We start from the raw sequence: 23,587 nt of genomic DNA, 5'->3' as shown, positions 1-23,587 counted from the left end.
AAAAGTGGAATTTTTCTTTCTTTCCCTGAGATCAACAGGGTGACGTTATATTGGGGAAAAAGGTACTCTGGGTGACTGGCTAGACGCCTGTGTCTGTGGCCCCGTCTGCCCCGCCCCCTGAATACACCTCTGCTGGCTGAGGGTGACACAACCCTGTTCCCTGTCACTCTGTTCCCGCTTATCTCTCCCGCCTTTTCGGCGCCACCACCTTCTTGGAAATGAGTTAGGGCAAAGGGGTGGGGGCTCGGACCACCGCCTCCAGCAGGCCCCATAAAAGCCACTGTAACTGCACCCCAGTCACCACGGCAAGTCCTAGACCCAAGAGCAGGTCAGACAGACAGACAGCACAATGGCACTGAACACCCAGATCCGAGCTGCCTGCCTCCTGTTCCTCCTCCTCTCCAGCCTGGCCACTACCTCCAGCCTCCAGCAACAGGTAAGAGCCCCTGGGGCCAGGACGGGGATCGGAGGGTCAGCCCCTGGGAAGGGGCTGCTGAAGGCAGCCGGAGGACCCCTAGCACTGAGCAAAGCTCAGGACAACTCAGGGACACTGGCAGCTGCTGAAAGAACAGGGATGGAGTGGCAAGTTCGGGGACCCTGATGTAATGACACAAGTATCACTGAGGGCCTCCTCTGTCAAATCTTATTGTATACAATGGGGATAAAGCCATGCGTAAGGCAGAGACAACATCTTTGCTCTTATGGAGTTTATGTCTTGGTCAGGTCATTAGTTAATGAGCAATTAAACAAATAAATAATTCTGTTTAATAAATACTATTCACAAATGATGTAAAGGACAGTGGTAGTGTGACCACAGGGCAGGGGGACTAGAGGTGGAGGCAGGGGCCCATAGTCAAGCAAGAGTGTTCTGTGAGAAAATTCCAGTTGGCCTGTGCTTTGGACGGTAGCAGGTGAGCAGGAGCGTGGAGCTCCTGAGGATGGGAGGAGATGGTGCCAGGAGACAAGGTCGGGTGGGCAGGACACAGATCGGGCCAGCCTCGTGGGCAGCTGCTTGGACACTGACTTTTCCTCTGAGTGCTTCGGAAGGGCTGTAGGCTTTTTTAATGAGGAAAGCCATGTTCTGATGGTAAGAGTCTGAGTGAAAGTCACTGGATCGTAAGGGGCCCGGTGCAGGAAGACCTGGCTGATGCTGGCATCCAGCCAAGGGAGGGTGACAACCCCGAAGAAGAGGAATGACCGCAGAGAGTGAAGGTGACATATCTGGGATGCTTTTAGGAAAACAGGGAGGAAAGCAGAAAGGCAAGATTCCCTCCTCCGAGCTAGCTGAATGATGAGGTCACCAAGTACCTGGGGAGGAACAGGTTGGTGGGAGCAAGTTCAAGATCTCTGTTGGACTCTGCCATCCTCAATGCCCCCTTCTCTTTCACAGACAGGGCAACTCACGAGGCAGCCCACAGAGCGCCACCCCCAGTACACAGCTGTGACTGAAGCCCACTTGACGGTAAGAGTGGTTTAACTCCCTACCCTGTCCCCTTGCCTGCCCAGGCCATGCTGCGTCCGGCCGCTCACTCTCCCTTCCTTCCCACAGCCGGTGAGCCAGAGGCTAAGGAGGCGAGACACCCACTTTCCCATCTGCATTTTCTGCTGCAATTGCTGTACAAATTCTGGGTGTGGAATTTGCTGCAGGACCTAGAGTCTTCCTGTAGAGTCTTCCTGTCCTGAGCCCCTGGGCCTCGCTCCCTCCCTTATTTATTCCTGTTGCCCTCCAACCATCGTCTTGGAATAAAATGCCTGGTTCTTTTATTTTTCAAACTGGAGTGTCTGCTGTCCTTTCTCGCAGCCCGTGCATTGCAAGGGCCAATATTAGATTGGTGTGTTACGGGAGCTTGCCAGAAAGTTGGTGAAGTAAATTTGTTTTCTGTTCTCTCCCTTCTTTCCCCACTTCAAAAGACCTGGAATTTATGTTGCAACAGCAAGAAATGAAAAGTTAAACAAAGTTGCCTCTCCTCAGAATCTTGGTGTGTATCAATTGAAAACTCTGGAGCCCTCTACACTAAGCTCCATCTCCAGCCCTATGTATTTTTATTTTATTATTTTATTTTTATTTTGAGACAGGGTCTCTGTAGGTTGCCTAGGCTGTCTTTGAATTTGGGAACTTCCTGTCTCAGCCTCCTTAGTATCTGGGGTTATCGATGAGCACCACCATACCCAGGTCTTTGGAGTCTTCCTAAAACAGGGGTCATAACTCTATTGCCTAATAAAACTTCTCATAGTAAGATTCAGGGACTCCTTCCAGGGCTCCATGAGGTGGAAACTACTAAGACGTTATTTGCCATTTTTCACTCTCCAAAGTGTACAGTGTCGTGTTTGCAAGGCTCTGTGACACGATGACATCATTGCTGATAGCTGATATATGTGCTTGTATATCTCGAGCTCCAAAATCTATCAATTACAATTTCCATTACATTAAGCAACTACAGCTTTAACTTAAAAAAACTTAAAAAAAAACTTAAAACAAAATCTCTCTGAGATTCTTAAAACTTTTTTTAGAAGAGTTCAAAGAATCACTGACCATCGGGGATCAGAAAGGTACAGTAAGTGAGTGAGGAATGTTGGATTTGCTTTACGGGAGCATCTCAGGTTGTGTTCTCTCAATATGACACACTTTTCACGAGAAGCACATAGGAATACTGTTCACCTTTATAGTAATGAATTTCCCTGAGTCGGTCTCATTCTTATTGACCTAATTTTGGTAGAAAGAGATTATCTCCCTCCCTCATAAGATTACAACAGGCGATAAAGTGCCTTGGCCCTTTGATTGACAGGAAGGAAGGCAGCCTGGGGCCCCTTAAGGGGACCTTCAAAAGATGGCAACCAGACCCAAAAGCAGGCCAAAGCGTGAGAACTTCTGATTTCATTCAGAGGAGATGGGTATTCTTATTTTTTTTTTAATGAAATGTTCTGATTTTTTAAATATTGACAGTTGTTGCAAGGGGGCAAAATTGTGACGTATGCAGTTGAGGGGAGAAATAAAGAATGTCCACACATTTCTGCCCTTTTCAATGCTTTATTCACTCAAATCACTCAATACAATTTCACTCTATAGGTTCTTAATCAAGAAAATGACAATCCTTAATGCTGGGCACTGCAATAGACGAAATCAGTTCACATCAAACAATTCTAGATTAATTAATACACAGCACACAATTCTCGATTATTCTAAGCACAGCAGACACACTGAATCATGACAGGCTAGTGACACACCTTCCCTCTGCATGCTCAGTTCAAAAGTCTCAAGCCTCAGGCTTTCCGTCCAGCAGTTGCACACTCACTCAGACCGTGGTGACCAGGTCAGGACCAAGGCAGGCTTCTCCTGGGTGGAGTGGACGGCCGGTTGAGGAGAGGGAGAAGGTGCGGCTCTCACCAGGGTCCAGACGAGGCCGTAGAGTTTGAGGGTGGTGAGGATCACACAGAGGATCAGGCAAACGATGACAAGTGATGGGATGTCAGGTCCTCATCAAGTGCATCCTTGTTCCTGCTGGCTGAATCCCTGTTCATCAGCTCTATTATTTATACTAAATTTGGGGGCTTTTGACCCCTCTTTCAATCCTTATCAGCTACCACCAGATTTCTCCATGACATCATTTACCCTGGGGTCAGAAACATCTGGTCTGGTGGTCTCCACCCTGATCTTCTGGCCTTTCCCTCTTATCAGGGGAGGACAGCCTGCCAGGGGCTTCACTGTTTATCAGGGTGGGGGAAGTGACCTGTCTGAGGCCACACTGGAGGGCTCTGCTCTGTGGGTGTGCCTGGGGAGACTGCAGGTTTCAAACTGGAGATTTTAAAATGGAGTTGCTTAGGCTCAGGCCTAGGGCCATCCTCACAACAACTGATTAAAAGAACCTTTTTTTAAAATCAACACTCTGTAAGCCAAACTAAACCCAACCGGGAGGAGGGCAGCCCTGTATACTACCAACTTTTTTGCATTCTGCCTTAGAAGCCATCAGAGGCTGGACAGGGGGAAGATGAAGGGATGGAGGACCCCAGAAGGCCAAGGTCATCACACCTATTTCTTGTAACCTTGTCATTTCTGCTTCACTAACTTCTCAGGTAAGCTTAACCCAACAGACACTAAAACCACAAGCCCTGATCCAGTTGAAAGCAGAATAGAGCATGTGCAGTACCGTGGACAGTGGACATTCCGCCTGCGTGCTCAGTTCAAAACTCTCAAGCAGCACACCTGCTGAACAGTGATATTAGGTGTCCCACCCACCCTAATTAGAATGCCCAAATCCCCAAGCCCCGCCCCCTCAGAAAATGGGAGCATCCAATAAGCTCCTCCCCATGGCCTGACCCTCATCCCGCCCCTCAAGACTCCCCTTCCCCTCCTGCTAATGTCAAGGCTATAACCTATGAGTACCCCAGGAGAGTGGAAATGGCAAATAACACCCCCTTTCCTGGACAGTCCCATATCCCATATCCGCCAACAACTTGTCCTTGGAGAACTTGGGTCCTTCTGGTGGCCATACTGCCCAGGTCCCTGAGTTGCTCAACTCAGCTTCCTGAAGGAAGCCCCAAGGGCAGCGGGAGGACCCTGCAGTCGATTCAGTCTCCTCAGAGCCAAGCCCGATGCCAGGTCTTCGCCCTTCTGCAAATGGCGTATGGGGAGGAGTATGGAGACGCTGGAAACTGTCACAGACCTCCTAAGTGTAAAGGATTAGTACTATTTTATTAGTATTGGTACTGAGAGAGTGAAGCCCTCTCCCACCTCTCTGATAAATACCTGGTAGATGGGAAACCTGACTTTGCTAATTAAACTGAATGACACCCCCCCCACCCACCCACCCACCTCCCATACAGCTCCCTGCTCTTCTCTCACTTCCTGAGGCCGTTCTCCTGGGGGTCCTCCGGAGGTTAGAAGATCTGAAACAGCGGTATTCAATCCTCAGGGTGCCTCAAAGGGAATCTCCAGGGCCTAATAAAATGCAGGTTCCCCTGAGTTCCTCATTCAACAGGTGAAGCTAGAGCCAGAGAATTTGTATTTCTCACAAGGTCACCCAGGAAGTGTCAGGGCGGCTGGCCCTAAGGCCACAACTTGAGGACCTTTGATGTGAAACTGCCAGGCTTGACTAAAAGACAAGTAAGTGCCTATGGGTTGGATGAAGTCCCAGCCCCCACTCCAGAGAACATTAAGGGAGGACAGTGACTGAGAGGGACACTCTACCTGGAGATGAGTTTTCCTTGTTCTGCGTGACATTTTAGATAAAATTGCACTAATAACTACAAATTAGAGCACTTAAAAAAATTATACTCTTATATGCTGAACCGTGCCCTCTCCCCCCAATTCATATGTTGAAGTCTTAAACCCTGGGCATCTCAGAATGTGACCTCAGTGGAAGGTAGTCTTGACTGAGGTAATTAAGTTAAAATGAAATCATTATGGTGGGTCCTGACCCAATCATCCTGGTCGAAAGGGAAAATTTGGACAGATATAGGTAGAACACCATGTGAACATGAAGACAGCCATTAACCAAGGAGAGAGACCCGGAACAGACCGTTCCCTTGTGACCCTCACAAGGAACTATCCTGCTGGGTGTGGTGGCACGTGCTTGTAATCCTGGTGGCTGGGGAGGATCGCGAGTTCAAAGCCAGCCTCAACAACTTATCAAGGCCCTAAACAACTCAGTGAGACCCTGTCTCTAAATAAAATATAAAAAAGTCTCAGTGGTTAAACACCCCTGGGTTCAATCCCCAGTACCAAACCAAAAAACTATATTCGTATATCTAGGAACCATCCTGGCTAACGCCTTGATTTTGGAATTCAAGTATCCAAAACTGTGAGACGATACACTCTTTTTTTTTTTTTAACCACTCAGTTTGTGGTGTTTTGTTACAGCAGCCCTAGCAAACTAATACACCTGCTTTCTCTCAAAACATCAGCTGATTTAGCAGTTGGATCTGCCTGGCAGCTGGCCCCTTTGGAGAGGACACATGCTCTCTGGTTCCACGGCCCCCTCACCCAGCCTGTCACTCACTCTCACACCACCTGCCTCACTCCTGCTTTGCTGAGGGCAATGGCAGATCTTGGCAATAATTAGCAGGATCCTTGTGTGATACCCATGTCTGTGCGTCCTTTCCCTAGAAGCAGCCTTCATTTCATGCCCAGAGAGTCCCCAACTGCAACCCTAGAGGGGTTGGTATAGATGGATGGTGGTGACACATGAGTACCCCAGCATCTCTGTGTCCTCCCCCAAAGCCCAGGCACCAGGCCCTTCTCTTCTCCAGGACCCAGGCGTTCAAGTCCCACCCCACTTTCAATGGGCTATTGTCCCAGACTGGGAAAGGCACGGGCAGAGTCTGACATCATGAAGCCTGAGGTGGGGGTGGGACTCCCCCTCCCCCAGCCTTCCCTGACTCCTCTCTCTGCTCTGGGTCTGAGGGATTTCCCCGCCCCTCACCCCCACCCCCACCCCGGGTTCTCCCGTGGGAGAGAGGACCCTCCCCGCACCTCCCCAGAGCTCAGGCCACCACAGTGCAGCTGACCTACTTGTATCAAACCTCCGCTGCTCTTAATCAGACTTGTAAAGGTCACCACCCAGGGCAGGGCCCCGGGGGCTTCAGGACCACTGTGGAACCTGCACACAGAGGGACTTCATGCCCAGTCCTCCTCGCACCACACACTGTTCTAAGGACACAGGGTGCAAAAGGCCGCTGAGATCCTGCCCTGGGAGGTCGAGGCTGGCCCAGTAAGCAGAGGACGAGCCACAGCTCTAGCTCCAGGTGCCTGAGTCCCATGGGAGGAAAGGACCGAATTTAAACGGAGGGGCAGGTAAGGAAGGCCTCGGAGAAGTGGTGTCCACGCTATGCTCCGTGCTCAGGATGAGTGGGCTGTGGCCAGGGGCGGCGTGGGCAGCGGGGTGAGATGGTGACCTCTTTCCAGGAAGGAGGAGCGACACTGGCGATGGCCCTGAGTCCGAAGGGGTCACGGGGTATTCGAGGAATGTGTTCGGTCACCCACTGTCCGTTCATCAATAAGAAGGGACACACTCAGAATAATGTAAAGAGGGCGTGTCCCCATGCCAAGAGGCGGGTCACACCTATGGTCATATGCACAGCAAGAGCCAAAAGAGAATAGAGCCGGAGGACGGAGGATGGAGGGGAAGTGACGGAGACAAGGCAGAGGTGACACTGAAGCTGAGGGCGGGAAGGACCTGACTCCTCTTCCTCCTGCCCACTCTGGCTTCTGCTGGCCTCTTGGTACCGATGTCACACCTAACGTTGCCACAGCTTCCTGAGGACAATGCCTCTGTTCCTCAGCTTGGGACTTCCATAGAGAAGAGACCGTCCCCCAGCAGGGACTCAGAATTGGGGTACACGGTGATGAAGGAGGGGGCAGCAGTGAGGCAGCCCCCCACCCCTTCAGGAAGGAGCTAGTAGAACCCAGGCGTCAGGCCGCCCAGTCCCAGCCCTAGTGACAAGGGCCCCTTTGTGCCCCCCTCCCTCGGGGGCAGGGAGGAGCTGGGCCCTGGAGGCAGGCGGCCCCTGGCACCCAGGGGGGAGGGGAGAGGCTGGCCAGTGGGGGCCTAGACCCCGGGAAGCCAGGGGACTGTGAGCTGGGCCGGTGAAGCCGAGGGCGCAGAAGCAGCTTCCAAGTGAGTACCGCGAGGGCCAGGGCACGGGCGGGGCAGAGCACCCTGGGGAGCTGAGAGGACGGGCAGCACCCAGAGCATGTGCAAGGTGAGGTGCTATGGGCGATGGAGGGTCACTGTGAAGGCCACTGATTCAGGCGGGGGCAGTGCTTGGGACTGCTGTGGGAATGTGTTGGGCCCACAGTGGGGACAGTGATGAGGTTTGGGCTGAGACCGAAAAAGAAAGTGCAAGAGACCTTCCTCAGCACCCCTGGTGGCTGGAAGTTCTGCAACAGTGGTTCTCCTGGGGTCCCCAAGTTAGGTGGCCATGGTCTGGGGAGGGCAAAGGACAGAAGGATGCCCAAGTGATCAGACACCTGCATGCTGTCATCTGGTAGTGGGGGAGGACAGCAGGCTGTGAAAGAGCAAGTTCTAATATCTGGCTGCACAGCAGGTGTGTGTGTGTGTGTGTGTGTGAGAGAGAGAGAGAGAGAGAGAGAGAGAGAGACAGAGACAGAGACAGAGAGACAGAGAGACTACACCTCACCTATCAGTCTACATCAGTGTTTCCAACTTTTTTCATTATACCTCACTAAACAACTTTTTACCTGACTTTTTCCTATGTCAATCCCTCCTCTGAAAGTTTAACCTGCAGATGTGCTTGCTGTCTCTCTGTGAATGCATGTGGGTCTTTAGAGATCCATCAGCCATTGTCACAGCCAAGATGGTCTGGTTCCCCGCCTAAGACCAGTGTTCGCATCCCTTGAGAAATGGTCTTCATGTTCATCTCACATATCTGCCCAGGATGTGGCTGCTCCTCACCTGTGCCTGTCTCCTGTACCTTCCTGACACTCTGCCATGGCTATGAGTCTGGGTGGAGCCATCCAGGGCTACACCTCAGCGTGCGCATGCCTGTCCTTGTATCTTGTGAGCAGAGCCGGGTGTGTGTGTGTGTGTGTACCTGGAGTCCAGGCCCAGGTCTGTCCAGGTGTGGGGGCACAGGAGGGAGGGCAGCCTGGAGAGCTGCAACAGTATGGTGTGATTGGAGGCACCTCAGTGTGGACACAGGGGTCACGGTGCCCACGTCCTCCGGAGTCTGTTGGGTGAGCCTGCTCCTTCTGGCCGTCACATTTCTTACCAGCGCTTGCCTGTGTCTGTGCATGAGTCTGTGTCCGTGGGAAGAGGGCAGCAAAGACTGGGAAAGCAGCCACTTGAAAATCCTGGCTCCAACCCCCAGGCGACCCACAGAGCAGCCGTGTGCCAGGGGCTCGCTAACCCCTGGACCTGCCTGGACCCACCCAAAGTCCAGTCAGGAGAGTGTGACTCCTCTCCCCTTCCCACCTACCTCAGGAGCCCCCCAGGACGAGGAACCCGCACCCTGAGGGAACAGGGCTCTTTTGTACTGGGCACTGGCTTCTGGTGAGGGTGGGGACACCAGGGCCGGCCGCGGGGTGGGAGAGGGCGGCAGGAATTCACGCGGCATGTTGGGAATGCTGATGCTGTGAAACCCTGTCATTGATGGGGCCGGGTCCCTGCCTGCCACCCCCAGGCCTCGGAGGTGGGACATCTGCTCCTTCACCCCACTCACCATACCCGCCTGTTCCCCCAGCCCATTCCTTCCCACAGTTCTCCCGCCTCCTCCGTTTGGGGGGAGGTGTAGCCTTAGAGTGGCTTGGAGACTGAGTGGGTGAGTCCCAGCATCTATAGCAGAAGAGGACACATGGGCAGACTTACGACAGGGCTCAACCCGCAGAAAGAAGGGGACAGTGGGTGCTTAGGCCCCCACCCCCTGGCACCTGTGTGACTCTTGTTCCAGGTTGGTGACTGGCAGCTTAAAGTGGAACTACAAGATATCCCCAACTCAGGGAGACCGAGGTAAGGGACAGGTACCAACTTCCCTTTCCTCCTGGCTTGCCTTGCTTCTCCCTTCTCCGTGGCTGGCCCAGCCTCAGCACTGTCCTTGAAGACCCCCAAGCACATAACAGTGCTGAAGATCATTATCAGTGTATCCCTACCACACAGAGACAAGGAACTTGGTGGCTGAGATCACAGATCTGCTGAGTGGCCTTAGGCAAGCTACTTAACCTCTCTGGATCTCAGTTATAAAACGAGGATAATAATTCTTCCCACATTGAAGAGATCAGAGGCGTTAATGTAGCAGTGAGGCACAGGCCTGGAACATGACCGTTGTTATATAAGTATTTGTAATTAAAATAACAGCAGCAGCAGCGGCTCCTTCCTGAGGCCTTTCAAGAAGCTCCGCCTGTCACTTCCCTGGCCTCTAACCTGCCCCTCTCTCTCTCCAGCTGTGGCTCGCTCACTTGCCGCCCACAATGATATTCCTCACGGCTCTGCCCCTGTTTTGGATTATGATTTCAGGTAATGTCTGGGGGGGAGAGGGTGCTGGGGATCTTGAGCCTTGGTCTCAGGACCCCCAGGCCATGGCAGGTGATGGGAGCCGGAGGGGGTTATCTGGTAGGAAGTATCCCTCAGCCTCAGCTGTCCTGCCTGCCCGCAGCCTCTCGAGGGGGTCACTGGAGTGCCTGGATGCCCTCGTCCATCTCCGCCTTCGAGGGCACCTGTGTCTCCATCCCCTGCCGCTTTGACTTCCCGGATGAGCTCCGGCCAGCTGTGGTGCACGGAGTCTGGTACTTCAACAGCCCCTACCCCAAGAACTACCCGCCCGTGGTCTTCAAGTCCCGCACCCAAGTTGTCCACGAGAGCTTCCAGGGCCGCAGTCGCCTCCTGGGGGACCTGGGCTTGCGCAACTGCACCCTCCTGCTCAGTACCCTCAGCCCCGAGCTGGGGGGCAAGTACTACTTCCGCGGGGACCTGGGGGGCTACAACCAGTACACCTTCTCAGAGCACAGCGTCCTGGACATCATCAGTGAGTCTCCCAGGGGTCGTGCAGGCACCAGGGGGTTGGGGACAGCGCTGGGCTGGGCAAGAGTGTGGCAGTCCGTCCTCCTAGCATCCTCCCGGGAGGTCTTTGGCAGATGCAGGAGGAATGGGTGGGGGTGCAGACCACATGGATTGCCCACATGACCCAGATGAGCAAAGCAGGACCCTAAATAGACTAGCTGCCCTTGGAGGAAAATGGTTGCTCTTACTCATCTAGAAACATCTGGAAGTAAAGGAAGTGGGGCCCAGGGGTCAGGGGCAACTTCTCTGGATCGCTGCTTTAACTGGGTGGTCTTGGGCATGTTTTTTAACTTCCCTGGGACTTGGTTTGCTCTTCTGTAAAATAGAGATAAGAACAGCACTTGCAGCCAATGAGTGAATAGTTGTCAAGTGCCCCTGGCGGTGCCTGGCACCTGGTACCCTGCTCAGGCTAACAGAATGCAGGGCCACCACTGTCAGGCATTGTGAATTTTCAAGGGAAACCAAACTGTCGATTTTTCAGTGTAAACTCCTAATTCCTAAATATTGGTGCTGATTTAAATATACTTTTAAAAAAATCCTGGACCTGGGGTGTAGCTAGTTGGTGTGAGACCCTGGGTCCCATCTCTAGCACCATAAAATTAAAAAAAAAAATCCTGTAGGCCAAATAAAATGTGGCTAACTCCAGATTTGTCAATCAAAATAGAGCCTAATTTCAGGCAGTGCCACTGCCTAACTTATGGACGGACTTATTACTTAGAGATCTAAGATTCAGATTCCCCAGTAACACAAGGTCTATACGGGGAGCTGGATTATAGCTCCGGTGTAGAAAGAGACCACATCACACACGCCACACAGTGCACATACTATATACACACATGACACACACACAAACTGCACACACCCCACACATACACAACGCACACACACAGGCGGGCAGGTCAATCAAAGCAAGCATGGGGGCAACGCAAGGTTTCTTAGAGAATATACTTAGTGTCAACAGCACTGACGCTGACTGCAGGTGGCAGGGTTTGAAGCCCAGTTTTACCCTGTGCAAGCTATGACCTCAGTTTCCTCCTTTGCAAAATGCGCAAAATAATACCGTGAGCTTTTCGCATTGCTGGGGTGATGGGGTGAATTAAGCACCCACGGTGAGTATTCAGAGCACTTTGTTGTTACTTCATTATTATTGCACCCCGATTGGGTCTGTGGAGGGCTTTGGGGTGACCAGGAGGAGGGAAGGTTATGGAGATTTCGGTATCCAGGGGCCCAGGTACCAGGAATGGAGCTGGACAAGGTGGGGAAGGCCCGGAGCCCAATGCTGTCTCTTGGACCCTCCTTTTCTTCACTTGGCCTAGACACCCCCAACATCGTGGTTCCCCCAGAAGTGGTGGCAGGCAAGGAAGTGGAGGTCAGCTGCATGGTGCCCGACAATTGCCCAGAGCTACGCCCAGAAATAAGCTGGCTGGGCCATGAGGGACTCGGGGAGCCGACCGTGCTGGGTCGGCTGCGCGAGGACGAGGGCACCTGGGTGCTGGTGTCGCTGCTACACTTCGTGCCCACCAGGGAGGCCAACGGCCACAGGCTGGGCTGCCAGGCTGCCTTCCCCAACACCACCCTGCAGTTCGAGGGCTACGCCAGCCTGGACGTCAAGTGTGAGCCTGGGTGCGGGCCGGGGGGCGGGGCCGGGGGCGGGGCAGGGCGGGGCCACGGCGGGGCGAGTCCGCAGCCCCCGCCCACCTGCTGACCCGCGGTGTCGGTTCAGACCCCCCGGTGATTGTGGAGATGAACTCTTCAGTGGAGGCCATCGAGGGCTCCCACGTCAGCCTGGTCTGTGGGGCCGACAGCAATCCCCCGCCACTGTTGACCTGGATGCGCGACGGAACGGTGCTCCGCGAAGCCGTGACAGAGATCTTGTACCTGGAGCTGGAGGAGGTGACCCCCGGGGAGGACGGTGTCTATGCCTGCCTGGCAGAGAACGCCTATGGCCAGGACAACCGTACCGTGGAACTCAGCGTCATGTGTGAGTCCCGGCCCTGTGCACCCCAGGCACCCACACACCTCAGCAGGGGACAGATAAGAGCCAAAGTGTTCACTGGGGATCCCTGGGACCTGCCATAAACGTGGTCGAAGTCATGAGCCTGCCATAAACGTGGAGGGGAGGACTGCAGATCAAGGTGTTCCTTTGTTTTTCCCACAAGTGTCTATCTGGTGTGCTCCTGTTCTGCACCACTCTTATTCCAAGGACAAGACCGGAGGACACCGATTCTGTCCCTGCCACCTAGGAAAGCCCTTTAAATGGTTTCCTGGAGTCAGCCCTTGGCTGATGAGAGCAGATCTGGGCCTGTGTGTGTGTGTGTGTGTGTGTGCTTGGAACGGATCTACCGCTGATCTACACCCCAGCCCAGGAATCTGTGTTTTAATCTGTTACAGTTCCAGGGGGAACCCAGCCCCATTGAGTGCACTATACACAAGGGGAGCTGTCAGAACTGGTTAGCAGTGAACCAAGCAGAGGCCATTCATTCATTCATTCATTCACAAATATTTATTGAGGCAAAGTGCCCAGGATTGGGGATAATAATGACAGCCACAGCCAATGTTTACTCAGCACTTCCTGAGTGTCTACACGCATGCTCTTCCCCCAGGCATCCCCTGCCCACCTCCTCCTAGTCTCCCCAAGCCTCCTCTAGTCATCCTATTTTAAACTGTGACTACCCTGACTTTTCCTTTGTTTTCCCCCACACTTACCCTATTTTGTAAATATATTTGCTTATAGAGCATTTCCCCATGTGGACATTGTTTAAGCTAGAACAATGCCTGTCACTCAGCAGATTCTCAGTGAATGCAGGATAATCACCCTATGAAGATGGAATTATTATTAAGCCCATTTTCCACATGAAAAAAAGCTGCACATAGGTGGGAAGGGGTAGATAGCATCAGGAGCTACAGAGAAGCACTCTGGCTGTAGAACCACATTCTGATAAATTTATAAGACAGCCAGGACTGGGGTTACCTGTACCATCCTGAGTGGTTGAATTAGCTTTATGGTGCCATGGTGGAAGTTGACTGGTAGGGGCAGCAGCACTGCCTGGTTTTTGACCATCGGTCCTCTGTCCTGTCCCCTAGATGCACCCTGGAAGCCGACCGTGAATGGGACAATGGTGGCTGTGGAGGGGGAGACAGTCTCCATCCTGTGCTCCACACAGAGCAACCCGGACCCTATTCTCACCATCTTCAAGGAGAAGCAGATCCTAGCCACGGTCATCTATGAGAGCCAGCTGCAGCTGGAGCTGCCCGCAGTCACGCCCGAGGACGATGGGGAGTACTGGTGTGTGGCTGAGAACCAGTATGGCCAGAGAGCCACCACCTTCAACCTGTCTGTGGAGTGTGAGTACCCCTTCCACACACTGGTAGCCCTCACTCCCTTCACTTGTGATGGGCGGTACAGCCACCTGCCATAAAAGTTGGGGACACCTGGAAGGGACACACACATTTCAGCCAGGGGAAGCTTTGCAGGTCCTCACCAGCAGATGAGAATGGGGGTGTCAGGGAAGCTGAATCCATAGCAAAAAAATAAAAAATAAAAATCTCACCAGATAATACTGTGTTCCCACCTGCCAGCATGGAACTATGACCAAGGGAGGTTGCAGGGTCCTGGGGCGACTGCCCCTCTACATGAACTAGAACAGAGACTGTGGATCATTCCTATGTACGAGGTGCTGTTGGAAATATGGTCCAAGGACCCACTCATTTCATCTTCCCAGGGAGGTTCTATTACTGTCCCTAGTTTACAAAGAAGGAAACTGGGACCTGGAGACGTTATGCCACTTGCCCAAGGTCACATAGCCAGCAAATGGCAGGATTTGAGATTCAAATCCAGGTGATCTGATTCTACTCTCCTGTACTATCCAGAATGGACCTCAACCTGTGTTACTACATCAGCGTACATGGACTGAGAAGTTGTTTTGTGCTAAGGGCTGAGCGACTCTGTGGGAGGTGGGTCACAGGTTTAGAAGACACCAAGCTTATTAACAGATACAGTGCAGCTTGAGTGGTGAGAGGGATGCTCATTAAAAAAGCTACTGTCTTGGCAATGAAATGCATCGTTCCGTTGCAAACTAGGGCCTCTCCTGACCTCCTCTCTGCAGATAGCACCCTCTGCTCCCGCCTCCCCACCCCAGGCCATCACTGCAGGTTGTAGCAGCCAAGTCACAGTTTCCACTCCCCTTAGGCAAGTAACTCCCTCTGGAGTGTGTCACTTCTGGGTTTCCATTCCCCTGCTTCCTCCTCAGCTTTGCTTGGCCTCTGGCGCAGGTCTCTCCGCACTTCACCTCAGGCTTCAGTGACTCCATCTCTAACGGCCCCCTCCATATGAATTTGCCAGTGAGATTGGACATGTAAAGCGTTCAGTAGTGTCTGCCCCACAGTCTGTGCTCAGTATTCTGTTTGTGGCAGTAATTAGGACATAGTGGATAGGAACGATCATTAAACGCCATCTCGGGTGGTTAAGCCTTGGTCAGCAGCTCCTCCGTTACCTATAATCCTGGGCACCCCCCCCCCATCACTGCCCCCTCTAACTTCCTCATGATTATGGCAGGTGGCTGTACGGTGCTCTTCTTTCTCATATGTGCCATCCTGGGCCCAATGTCCCCTCTGCTTCAGCACTCTTTCCCCCATGCTACCCCAAATCAGTAGTTCTTATTTTTAAGGGCCGGAGAACCCTCTGAGAATCTGGTAGAAGCCTCAGAACAGACACACCCCTCCTGGGTCAGAAGATAGGGCAGGACACTCTCCTTAAGGGCCTGCCCTGGGCCATGGAACCCAGTTCTTCGCAGGTATTATCTTGCAAAGCAGATACACGTCATCATCATCCCCTTTAATTGAGGAGAAAATGAAAGGTCAGAATTCCCTGCGGCCATGTAGCCTTGGCCACAAAGCTAGGAAGGCGGGTGGATGTCTGGGTCTTTAGAGTCCTGATAGCTGGCCTCTGCTCTTAGATCTTTGGCTGCTTCTCCTCCCTCTAGCCCTTGACACAGGAGGACTCACAGAATCTTGTTTTGAAAACAAATGACCAAATTTGGAGCATGAGGCCTTCAACCTACTGGAGGCAGGTGCAGGGCAGCAGTGGCCCTGTCACCTGCCCTGCCTGCTGAGGTCCTCCTTCTTCACCAAGAACTCTGTAAACTGCTTGCCCCCAGGTCCCTTCTGTCCATGCAGTCAGTGTCCCCATAGGGCATGTAGGAGGCAGTCACCTTTACTGAGTGCTTACAATATGCAGGGGACTGGTCTGAGCAAGGTGCCCATATTGACTGACTTCATTGTCACCACCACACGCGTGGGGAGAGGGGACTGTTCTTCACCGCAGCTTAATAGAAGGAAACTATAAAGTTTTACTGGAGTCCTGGACCTGACAAAGTTGAGCAGACCTAGGACAAAAATCCCAGCTCTGTTTTCCTGTTTTGATGCACAATCCCGGGCAAGTGACCTCAGCTTTGCTGAGTCTCAGATCCCTCCTCCGAAAAAGGTATGATCAACAGTAACAGTACCGCACTACAAGCAAGGCTTAGAGGACTAAGGGATTCGTGTTGAGCCTCCCAGCACCTGATGAATCCTGTGCACTCTATATGTTCGTTTTCAATCTCTTTTCTCATCCACCTTTTACTGGGACACCAGCTTGGGTATTTGTCACGAGTTCCTGCAGCTGAGACCTGGCTCATGTGCTATCTCTGCTAGGATGCTGCTATCTACCTAATCTGAGTAGGACTCTAAGTATTTACAGTGCACTCATGCACCAATCTGCAGAGCCCTTTGCAGGTTAAGGACCACAACCCCTGTTTGTACAGAGAAGTCCCTCTGGAAGGCCCAGGGAAGCTGGATGATGTCACTTAGCCAGTAGATGGCAGAGCTGAGACTCAAGCCAAAGCCATGCCACCCCAAACTCCCCATTCTTTGTTCCCCTTGGGATTTATACATCATGTCAGGGTTTCATAGGTCTTCCAGGTTCCCCGCAAAGCTGCCAAGATACTGAGCACATGCCCTGGACTAAGGTGTTGGCCAGTGTCCCCCATGGTCCAGGGTGGATGCCCCACCACGGGAGTGACAGCTGTGCTGTTTGAGTGGAAGGGTTTTGGTAGAGTTCAATCTCCATCATTTTAGATTTATTGTTTTTAATTTTCTCTGGGCTGAGTTGATTGGTCAGTAGTACAACGAGCATACTGCACATTTGTCTAAATGGCATTTTGGGCCTTCTGTATTCACTTGGTAGACTAAGAGACAAGTACATTGAGATTCTTATTGGAATTGTTCCTGGTGCAATCTATCTGCTCATGTGACTTCCTGGCCCACTCTTTTGTTGCTGGAAATTGAAAATTCATGGGGTCAGTGGACCAAGGGTCTTTGCCTGCATGTAAATGGATTTGGGTCAGAATTAACAGGACCAGTGTTCAGTCCAGAGTAAGCAGAGGAAAGTACCAATTTTTCAAGGGGGATAAAGAACATGGTTTAAAAAGCAACATTCAATGTTCTCATATAATTTCATATTTTGAAAAATGAAACAATAAAAATTCCAATACAATATTTGTAATCAAATGGTAGCAAAGAAAAGCTCAACCAAATGACTTGGGATGGATTTGGTTTTTGGTGCTGGTGGCAATGGGGAGCCCAATGAGAGGGGAGCAGGGGGATTCTGGGGGAGGAAACAGGTAGGAGTCATGTGATGGTTGGACTGAAAGTGGGCTGGAAGCCAGGAAGAAGACAGGAGACTGGATCTGTGTGCAGGATTCTGGGGGCCGGGAGAATCCAATAGCTCTTCCCTTCTAAATGTCTGAGGGAGACACAGCAAGACCCAGTCTTGGAAATGAGAGAACAACCATTATCAGTATATAACCAGGTGGGGATGAGTGCCTGGAAGGAAACCTGAGCAAGGCAAGGGGTGAGCGATGAGTGTAGTTTCCATGGTGGGTCAGAGAAGGAGCTGCCTCCTTCCTGTGGAGGGAGGAGATGGGCAGGTCTCCTAGGGGAGCATTCCAGGTGGAAGGAGGAACCACAGACCTGGGGGCGGGAAGGTGCTCCATGGGTCTGAGAAACAGTAAGAAGGCCACTGTGACTTGCAAGGGAAGGGACCAAGGTAGAAAGGAAGGAGCCAGGGCAGGAGAGAGAGGGAGTGGCCAGGTCCCTGGGGTTTTGTAGACCAAATAATTGAGATTTTTTTAAAAAAAAATTATTGTGGGGGTTTTTTGGCACTGGGAATTGAACTCAGGGGCACTCAGCTACTGAGCCACATCCTCAGCCCTGTTTTGTATTTTATTTAGAGACAGGGTCTCACTGAGTTGCTTAGCCCCTCGCTTTTGCTGAGGCTGGCTTTGAACTTGAGATCCTCCTGCCTCAGCCTCCCAGGCCACTGGGATTACAGGTGTGCACCCGGCCTGAATTGAGGTTTTATTCTAAGTGATCCAGGTAGCAGCTGGAAGAGGGCTTTGAGCAGGGAGTGCTCGGTTTATGTTTTATAAGGTGAACAAAGTTAGAGATGGTGCAAGCAGGGAAGTGCAGTTCATCCCTGTGACATGATATCTTGGTCTGGCCCATTTTGAGGTTGGAGTTGCCCCCAAAGCAGTGGCAGGAGGACATCCTGAACCCTCCAGAGTTGGGGCCAATGCGGTTCTAAAGGAAGAAGTTCTGAAGGCCAGGGTGGTCGGTCCAAAGCATTTATTAGAGAAACTCTCACACAGATGGGGGGGGGGGTGCCATGTCCTTGCCAAAGACAGCTAGAGAAAGGGACATTCTTCCTAGGGATCTCTGTCATGAGGGTGTTGGAATGTGGTGTTTATAAGAGGGTTGAAAGAACTCGGCTCAGGGCCGGGGCTGAATTGTTTTTCAGGGTTTTGAGGAACGACCTAAACATCTTTATCAGTGCCTGGGAATGTTCAAGGCCCTGGCCTAGGTTCAACTCTGCAGGGAAAACCTGCAGCTGGCCGGATCACACAGGGGTCAAGGCGCTCCGTGTTTCTTGGTCAAGACAGAGAAAAAGAGCAGGGAGAGCCGGGGATCCCACACACAGCTACCGCCCCCACCCGTGGCCACCCTGGCCCTGCCCTCGGCCAAGGAGGCCTTTGAGGCCCAGCCCTGGGCGGGCTCCAGCCCACTCCGTCTTGGTCTTGACCCTGCAGTTGCCCCCATGATTCTCCTGGAGTCGCACTGTGCCGCGGCCCGTGACACGGTGCAGTGCCTGTGCGTGGTAAAGTCCAACCCAGAGCCGTCTGTGGCCTTTGAGCTGCCGTCGCGCAACGTGACCGTGAACGAGACGGAGCGGGAATTCGTGTACTCAGAGCGCAGTGGCCTGCTGCTCACCAGCATCCTCACACTGCGGGGACAGGCCCAGGCCCCGCCCCGGGTCATCTGCACCGCCAGGAACCTCTACGGCACCAAGAGCCTGGAGCTGCCCTTCCAGGGAGCCCGTGAGTGCTGGGGCCTTGGGGTGGGAGCCCCAGGAAGCAGAGGGCCCCTTTTCGATCCAGGCACCCGCCTCTCCACCAAGGCCACTTGGATACGGATCAGTGGTGCAGATTAATAAAGTAGCACAAGCTACTGAGGAGCAGCTGCCCTGAGTCTGCCTGCTCTTCATGAGCCCCTTCCTGAGCCCTCTAGCGATTTCTAAAGGGATCCTGCATAGAGCCGGGAGCCTCACGTCGGCCAGGCATTGCAAGGATGTGTCAATATTTTGACTCTCCCAACCTGTCTTTGGAGACCCCAAGTGTCCTCATTACCACCAGCATCCCTGAGGGCACCTGGGTCTTCTCTGTCTTCAGACCGACTGATGTGGGCCAAGATTGGGCCAGTGGGAGCTGTGGTCGCCTTTGCTATTCTAATTGCCATCGTCTGCTACATCACCCAGACACGCAGGAAGTGAGTGCGGGGGCTGATAAGGGGAGGGGGAGGCTCCAGGGGATGGGAGCGGGAGGTGCAGCAGAGGCTGGGTTGGGCAGGAGGGCAGCCCTGCGTGAGTGGGGAGGCAGATTCTGCTCCGGGAGGGAGGGCTCCTGCCTTCGTGGGTCAGGGCCCAGCCTGGCTGAGCACGTGGATGACACAGGACCTGTCTGCCCAGCTGTGTGCTCAGCCTCCCTGCCTATAGGGCCGTCCTCCGCCAGGGAAGGCGCCCCAAGGCCGGGAAGGGTGGGCAGCTGTGAATGCAATGAAGAGTATTTGCTCTGGTAACAGAAAGAGAGGGCTGGGAGCCACCGTGGGGTCCCTTGGGCCAAAGTCCTAAGGTGGATGTGGGTGAGGAGAGCTCAGGGAGAGGGCGATCTGGGAGTGCCATGAGGGCTGACATGTCCTGCCCTGCAGAAAGAACGTGACAGAGAGCCCCAGCTTCTCGGCGGGAGACAACCCTCATGTCTTGTACAGCAGCGACTTCCGCATTTCTGGGGCACCGGAGAAGTACGAGGTGAGGGCCAGAGCCCCATGGCTCTAGGCTAGCCAGGGGACCTGGATGTCAGGGACACTGAGGGCCTGAGCAGGGCCCGCGAGGCCAAGGGGCAGGGGGGGAGAGGAAGGAGTCGTGGAGGGCTGGGTTGGCTGGGAGGTGGGGAAGGGCGTGCCAGGCTGAGGCTGTGGGGGGACCACGAGGGACAGGGCTCAAGACAGCCCTTGCCCTGCCTGTGTCTATGACTGCCTTTCCTTCTCCAATAGTCCAGAGAGGTCTCTACCCTGCAATGTCACTAAGAGCCCCAGGAGGTAGGTTCCGGGGCCTCAGTGTGCCTCCCTCTGGGCCCTCCGCGGTCCTGGGGTCGGCTTGCCTGTGTGTCCTCGTCAGGCGTCTAAGGCAGTCTCTGGCTTAGTCTGGCCCTGCCCAGCAGCCTCGTCTACTCTTGCTGTTGCTGCTCCCTCTGTCTGTGGCTGCTGTCCCATGTGTGTCCAGATACCTGGGGGGTGGGGGTACCCGGTGCAAAGCATCATGGGAAGATGAAGTCACACCCACAGGTCCTCCCAGATGGAGGAGGGAGACCACGCCAAATCCAAACGGGGGAGTTTGGAAACTTCTGGAAAGGTGGGATCTGACTGAGTAGACTTCACCTGGAAAGGTGTTCTCGGTGGCAGCATGTGGCCCTGGAGTCCCTGTTGAAGAGAGTTTCCTGGAGGAACAGACTTTGTAGGCCAGGTTCAAGCTCTGCAAAGAGAAGGTTGTGGTGTTAGGGGCATGGGCACCTGCAAAGGTCCCAGAGTGGGACGTGGTGGCTGTGGGGCTCCGCGGGCTGGTGGTCCTTGAGAGAGGAGGCTCATGCAGGGCTGTGGAGCTGAACTTGGGACCGGGGAGGTGCCAACACTCTGTCATTTTTGCATCACTTCCTGATGCAAAGGAAAAAGAGGGAGAGGACACTGCTGAGGGGTTGTCACCTCCCACAGAGCGAGAGACGCCTGGGATCTGAGAGGAGGCTGCTGGGCCTCCGGGGGGAGCCCCCAGAGCTGGACCTGAGCTATTCCCACTCGGACCTGGGAAAGCGACCCACCAAGGACAGCTACACCCTGACGGAGGAGCTGGCGGAGTACGCGGAAATCCGCGTCAAGTGAGGGGGCCGGGGCAGCCCGTGAGCCAGCCGCCCTCAGGACCCTCAAGGCCCCCACTGGCTGTGGGCTCCCTTCCTCCTGAGAGCTGTGGGGGCTGGGGCAGGAAGGGGCTGGGGCAGGTGACACTGAGGTCCTGGGGGCCTGGCCTCCCTCTCCTTCCCAGCTGCCCCCTCCCTGCCAGCACCCTGCGCCCACATTACAGCTCCCCTCTATCCTCTCTAACCTCATCTGTCTGGAGGGGAGCTCTGTCTGTCCATGTTATTTATTGCTGCCCCCCATCCCCACCCCGCCTGGTCTCCTGTCCCCACACCTGGACCCTGGACCTGTACAAAAGGGACATGAAATAAATGCCCCAACACCAAATGTCTAGGCCCTGATGATTTCTGACGTGTCCTTAGGGATCCTGCCATCCTGCTTCTGGAATGATCTCAGTTGTTCCTCACCCTCTGCTGGGCCCTGGTATGGGCTGAGCCCAGGGAGTCTGTTCTCCTCTCTGGTGGCTGGGGGAGAGGTCTGTTCTGGCTTCTGGGGGATTTCACGTGACAATCCTCATTCCTGCTTTGGTGGCAGTCAGGATAACTGACACCCGGGTTCCCATTTGCATGAGGCTCACTGAAAGGAAGGCAGGTCCCTGAAGGGTGCAGGGTCCCATTGACCACAGTCCCCACCACTCCCTCTTGTCCACACCCTTCACTCATGGCTTCACTCATTGACATTATCTTCTGGTCCCTGCAGGTCACGTGGGAACCCCAGACCCAGGCAGCTCATGAGCCTGTGTTGGTTTTTCTCCCACCCTTCACACTCAGGCTGCACCCTGCAGCTTCCCAACAAATATTAGGTGCCAGTTGTATACAGAGCCCCTTCAGGAAGCTCAGGCCATCCTGAGACAAGACTCCCAGAAGAAGGCTATGAAGATTAGTTTATTGGGATTGGAGAAGATGAGTGATTTTTTTCCAGGGTCCCAGAGCCAGGGAATGGTGTGGCCAAACTTTGGACTCAGTTCTTCTGGTTAAAATGTGCCTTGTTTCTATCACACCTGTCAGGAATTTAAAGGGCCAGTCTCTCTGGTATAAATGGTATTATGACACCATTTGTTGATTGCTTACTGTGGGCCACAGGATTCTGTGCAATTTACGTTAATTAATCTCCATTTCCTTTTCCTAAAAATTATGACAATGGTTCCCAAAGTGCAAGTCACCAGCCAGCAACATAAGCATTCCCTGGGAAACTCATTAGAAAGGCAAATTTGCAGGCCGTGCCTCAGACTGCAGGAATCAACACTGGGGAGAGGCCAGCAGAGTGTGTGTGTGTGTGTGTTGAGACCTCTGGAGGATGCTGATGCCCACTGATGTTTCAGAACCTGGAGTTGCTAATGCACAGAGAGATCAAGTCTCTTCCTCTAGGCCCCCCAGCTGGTAGGTGTGGAGCCTAGACTTGAGCACCTACCCGTGGCTCAGAGGCCACCCTCCTATCAGTGTTTTGTCCTGTCATTTTGGTGAGAACAAACTTTGCAGGGTCCTGGGGCCTTGAAAGAAGATTTAGAAGGAAGCTGTGGTGCTGCAGGTATTCAGGAAGGGGATCAGGAATCAGGGAAAGAAGACAGCAGTTGTCCCTGTTGGTGGAAGATGACAGAAGATACAGGACCCAGATCAGGGGCTGGAGCTCTCTTCACGGAGCTTGTCATCTCTTGCCGTCTCGAAGGACGAAGGACAGGAAACAAATAGTCTCTGTCACACAGGATACCAAACAGTGACATGGGACACCTGCTGCTAGGGAAAGCGAGGGGCTTTCAGAGCATGTGACTTAGGGACTCAGCGGTCAGGAGAGGCTTCCCAGGGGAGGAAAAATCACGCCTGGGTGAAGTCCCAGGGAGGAATGTGATTGGCAGAATTCCAGGAGCTGAAGCGGCAGGAGGCGTGTGAAATGGGGCAGAGAGTAGGAGGCTCTCTTGACCAGCAGGATGGAAGTTTCTTCCAGTTTCCCGCACACGAGTTCATGGGCCCCACCCTGGCGCACCCGTCCCCTGGCAACAGACCCTGGCTCCAGCAGGTCTGGCCCGGTAGGAATGTGCTCTGAGGACTTTGCCCTGAAGAGCAGAGTAGTGTCAATAACCAGGGATCGGGGAATGACATCTGGCTGCCCAAAGTGCAACCCAAGCGTGATGGTGGCACTTGAGATGATCCCAGAGGGGCCGGCGTGACTTTTATATTACTGTTTGTGCTTCATTTAGTCAGTCTCCCAACAAAAGGAAACCAGCGTACCCAACTGGCAATTTAAAAATAAGTGATTAAATAAAAGCATTGGAGGGAGACTAAGCTAAAAAGAATAAAAAAATCAAGTGAGTTGTTTTAAAGAAATGTATTAAATGAAAATATTTCCCGAGGTTTGCAGACAGAACCCAAGTTTTGAAGATTGTGGGAAAATCTCTAAAGTTTGGGAAATGGTGAAGTCATCTGATGGCAAAGACCATCCCTTAGGAGAGACGGACACTCCAAGATGATACCCAAGTAGGATTCACGCTCTTGGACTTTCTTCACCCAGCTCCTGGACCCTTCCAG

At 53.2% G+C, this 23,587-nt stretch overlaps 2 protein-coding genes across 5 annotated transcripts; both read left to right on the top strand.

Annotated features, from left to right (window-relative positions):
- The first annotated feature begins 200 nt into the window (after positions 1-200).
- On the top strand, positions 201-1,773 carry Hamp (hepcidin antimicrobial peptide). The gene is made up of 3 exons (XM_046448137.2): positions 201-436; positions 1,391-1,462; positions 1,550-1,773. The coding sequence occupies exons 1-3, from the start codon at positions 350-352 to the stop codon at positions 1,652-1,654; spliced, it is 264 nt and encodes an 87-aa protein (XP_046304093.1). The 5' UTR covers positions 201-349; the 3' UTR covers positions 1,655-1,773.
- Positions 1,774-3,940: 2,167 nt separating this feature from the next.
- Positions 3,941-21,392, top strand: Mag (myelin associated glycoprotein). Of its 4 annotated transcripts, XM_058580463.1 has the most exons (14): positions 3,941-4,071; positions 5,014-5,101; positions 6,652-6,790; positions 6,902-7,613; positions 9,406-9,464; positions 9,896-9,968; positions 10,108-10,476; positions 11,828-12,124; positions 12,235-12,492; positions 13,596-13,856; positions 18,635-18,922; positions 19,274-19,370; positions 19,809-19,908; positions 20,868-21,392. In XM_058580463.1, exons 6-14 carry the CDS (start codon positions 9,923-9,925, stop codon positions 21,030-21,032), a joined length of 1,881 nt encoding a protein of 626 aa, XP_058436446.1. In that variant the 5' UTR covers positions 3,941-4,071; positions 5,014-5,101; positions 6,652-6,790; positions 6,902-7,613; positions 9,406-9,464; positions 9,896-9,922; the 3' UTR covers positions 21,033-21,392. The 4 variants fall into 4 exon arrangements, with proteins under 4 accessions (XP_058436446.1, XP_046303974.1, XP_046303976.1 ...); XM_046448018.2 differs by lacking the exon at positions 6,902-7,613 and having other exon boundaries at positions 5,014-6,790; XM_046448020.2 differs by lacking the exons at positions 5,014-5,101; positions 6,652-6,790; positions 6,902-7,613 and having other exon boundaries at positions 3,952-4,071.
- Positions 21,393-23,587: the final 2,195 nt, after the last annotated feature.

The sequence above is a fragment of the Marmota monax genome, unplaced genomic scaffold (assembly GCF_021218885.2).
Source record: "Marmota monax isolate L192 unplaced genomic scaffold, Marmota_monax_Labrador192_F-V1.1 WCK01_AAM20220418_F8-fsc00101, whole genome shotgun sequence".
In the NCBI taxonomy this organism is placed as follows: Eukaryota; Metazoa; Chordata; class Mammalia; order Rodentia; family Sciuridae; genus Marmota; species Marmota monax.
This window is presented reverse-complemented; position numbering and strand designations above follow the sequence as displayed.

Excerpts from the sequence above, each read along its gene's own strand:
- Hamp (XM_046448137.2), top strand. The coding sequence starts at position 350 with ATGGCACTGAACACCCAGATCCGAGCTGCCTGCCTCCTGTTCCTCCTC. Across the intron at positions 437-1,390 it reads CCTCCAGCCTCCAGCAACAG|ACAGGGCAACTCACGAGGCA; the intron begins GTAAGAGCCCCT and ends TCTCTTTCACAG. Across the intron at positions 1,463-1,549 it reads TGACTGAAGCCCACTTGACG|CCGGTGAGCCAGAGGCTAAG; the intron begins GTAAGAGTGGTT and ends TCCTTCCCACAG.
- Mag (XM_058580463.1), top strand. The coding sequence starts at position 9,923 with ATGATATTCCTCACGGCTCTGCCCCTGTTTTGGATTATGATTTCAG. Across the intron at positions 12,125-12,234 it reads CGCCAGCCTGGACGTCAAGT|ACCCCCCGGTGATTGTGGAG; the intron begins GTGAGCCTGGGT and ends GTGTCGGTTCAG. Across the intron at positions 12,493-13,595 it reads CGTGGAACTCAGCGTCATGT|ATGCACCCTGGAAGCCGACC; the intron begins GTGAGTCCCGGC and ends CCTGTCCCCTAG.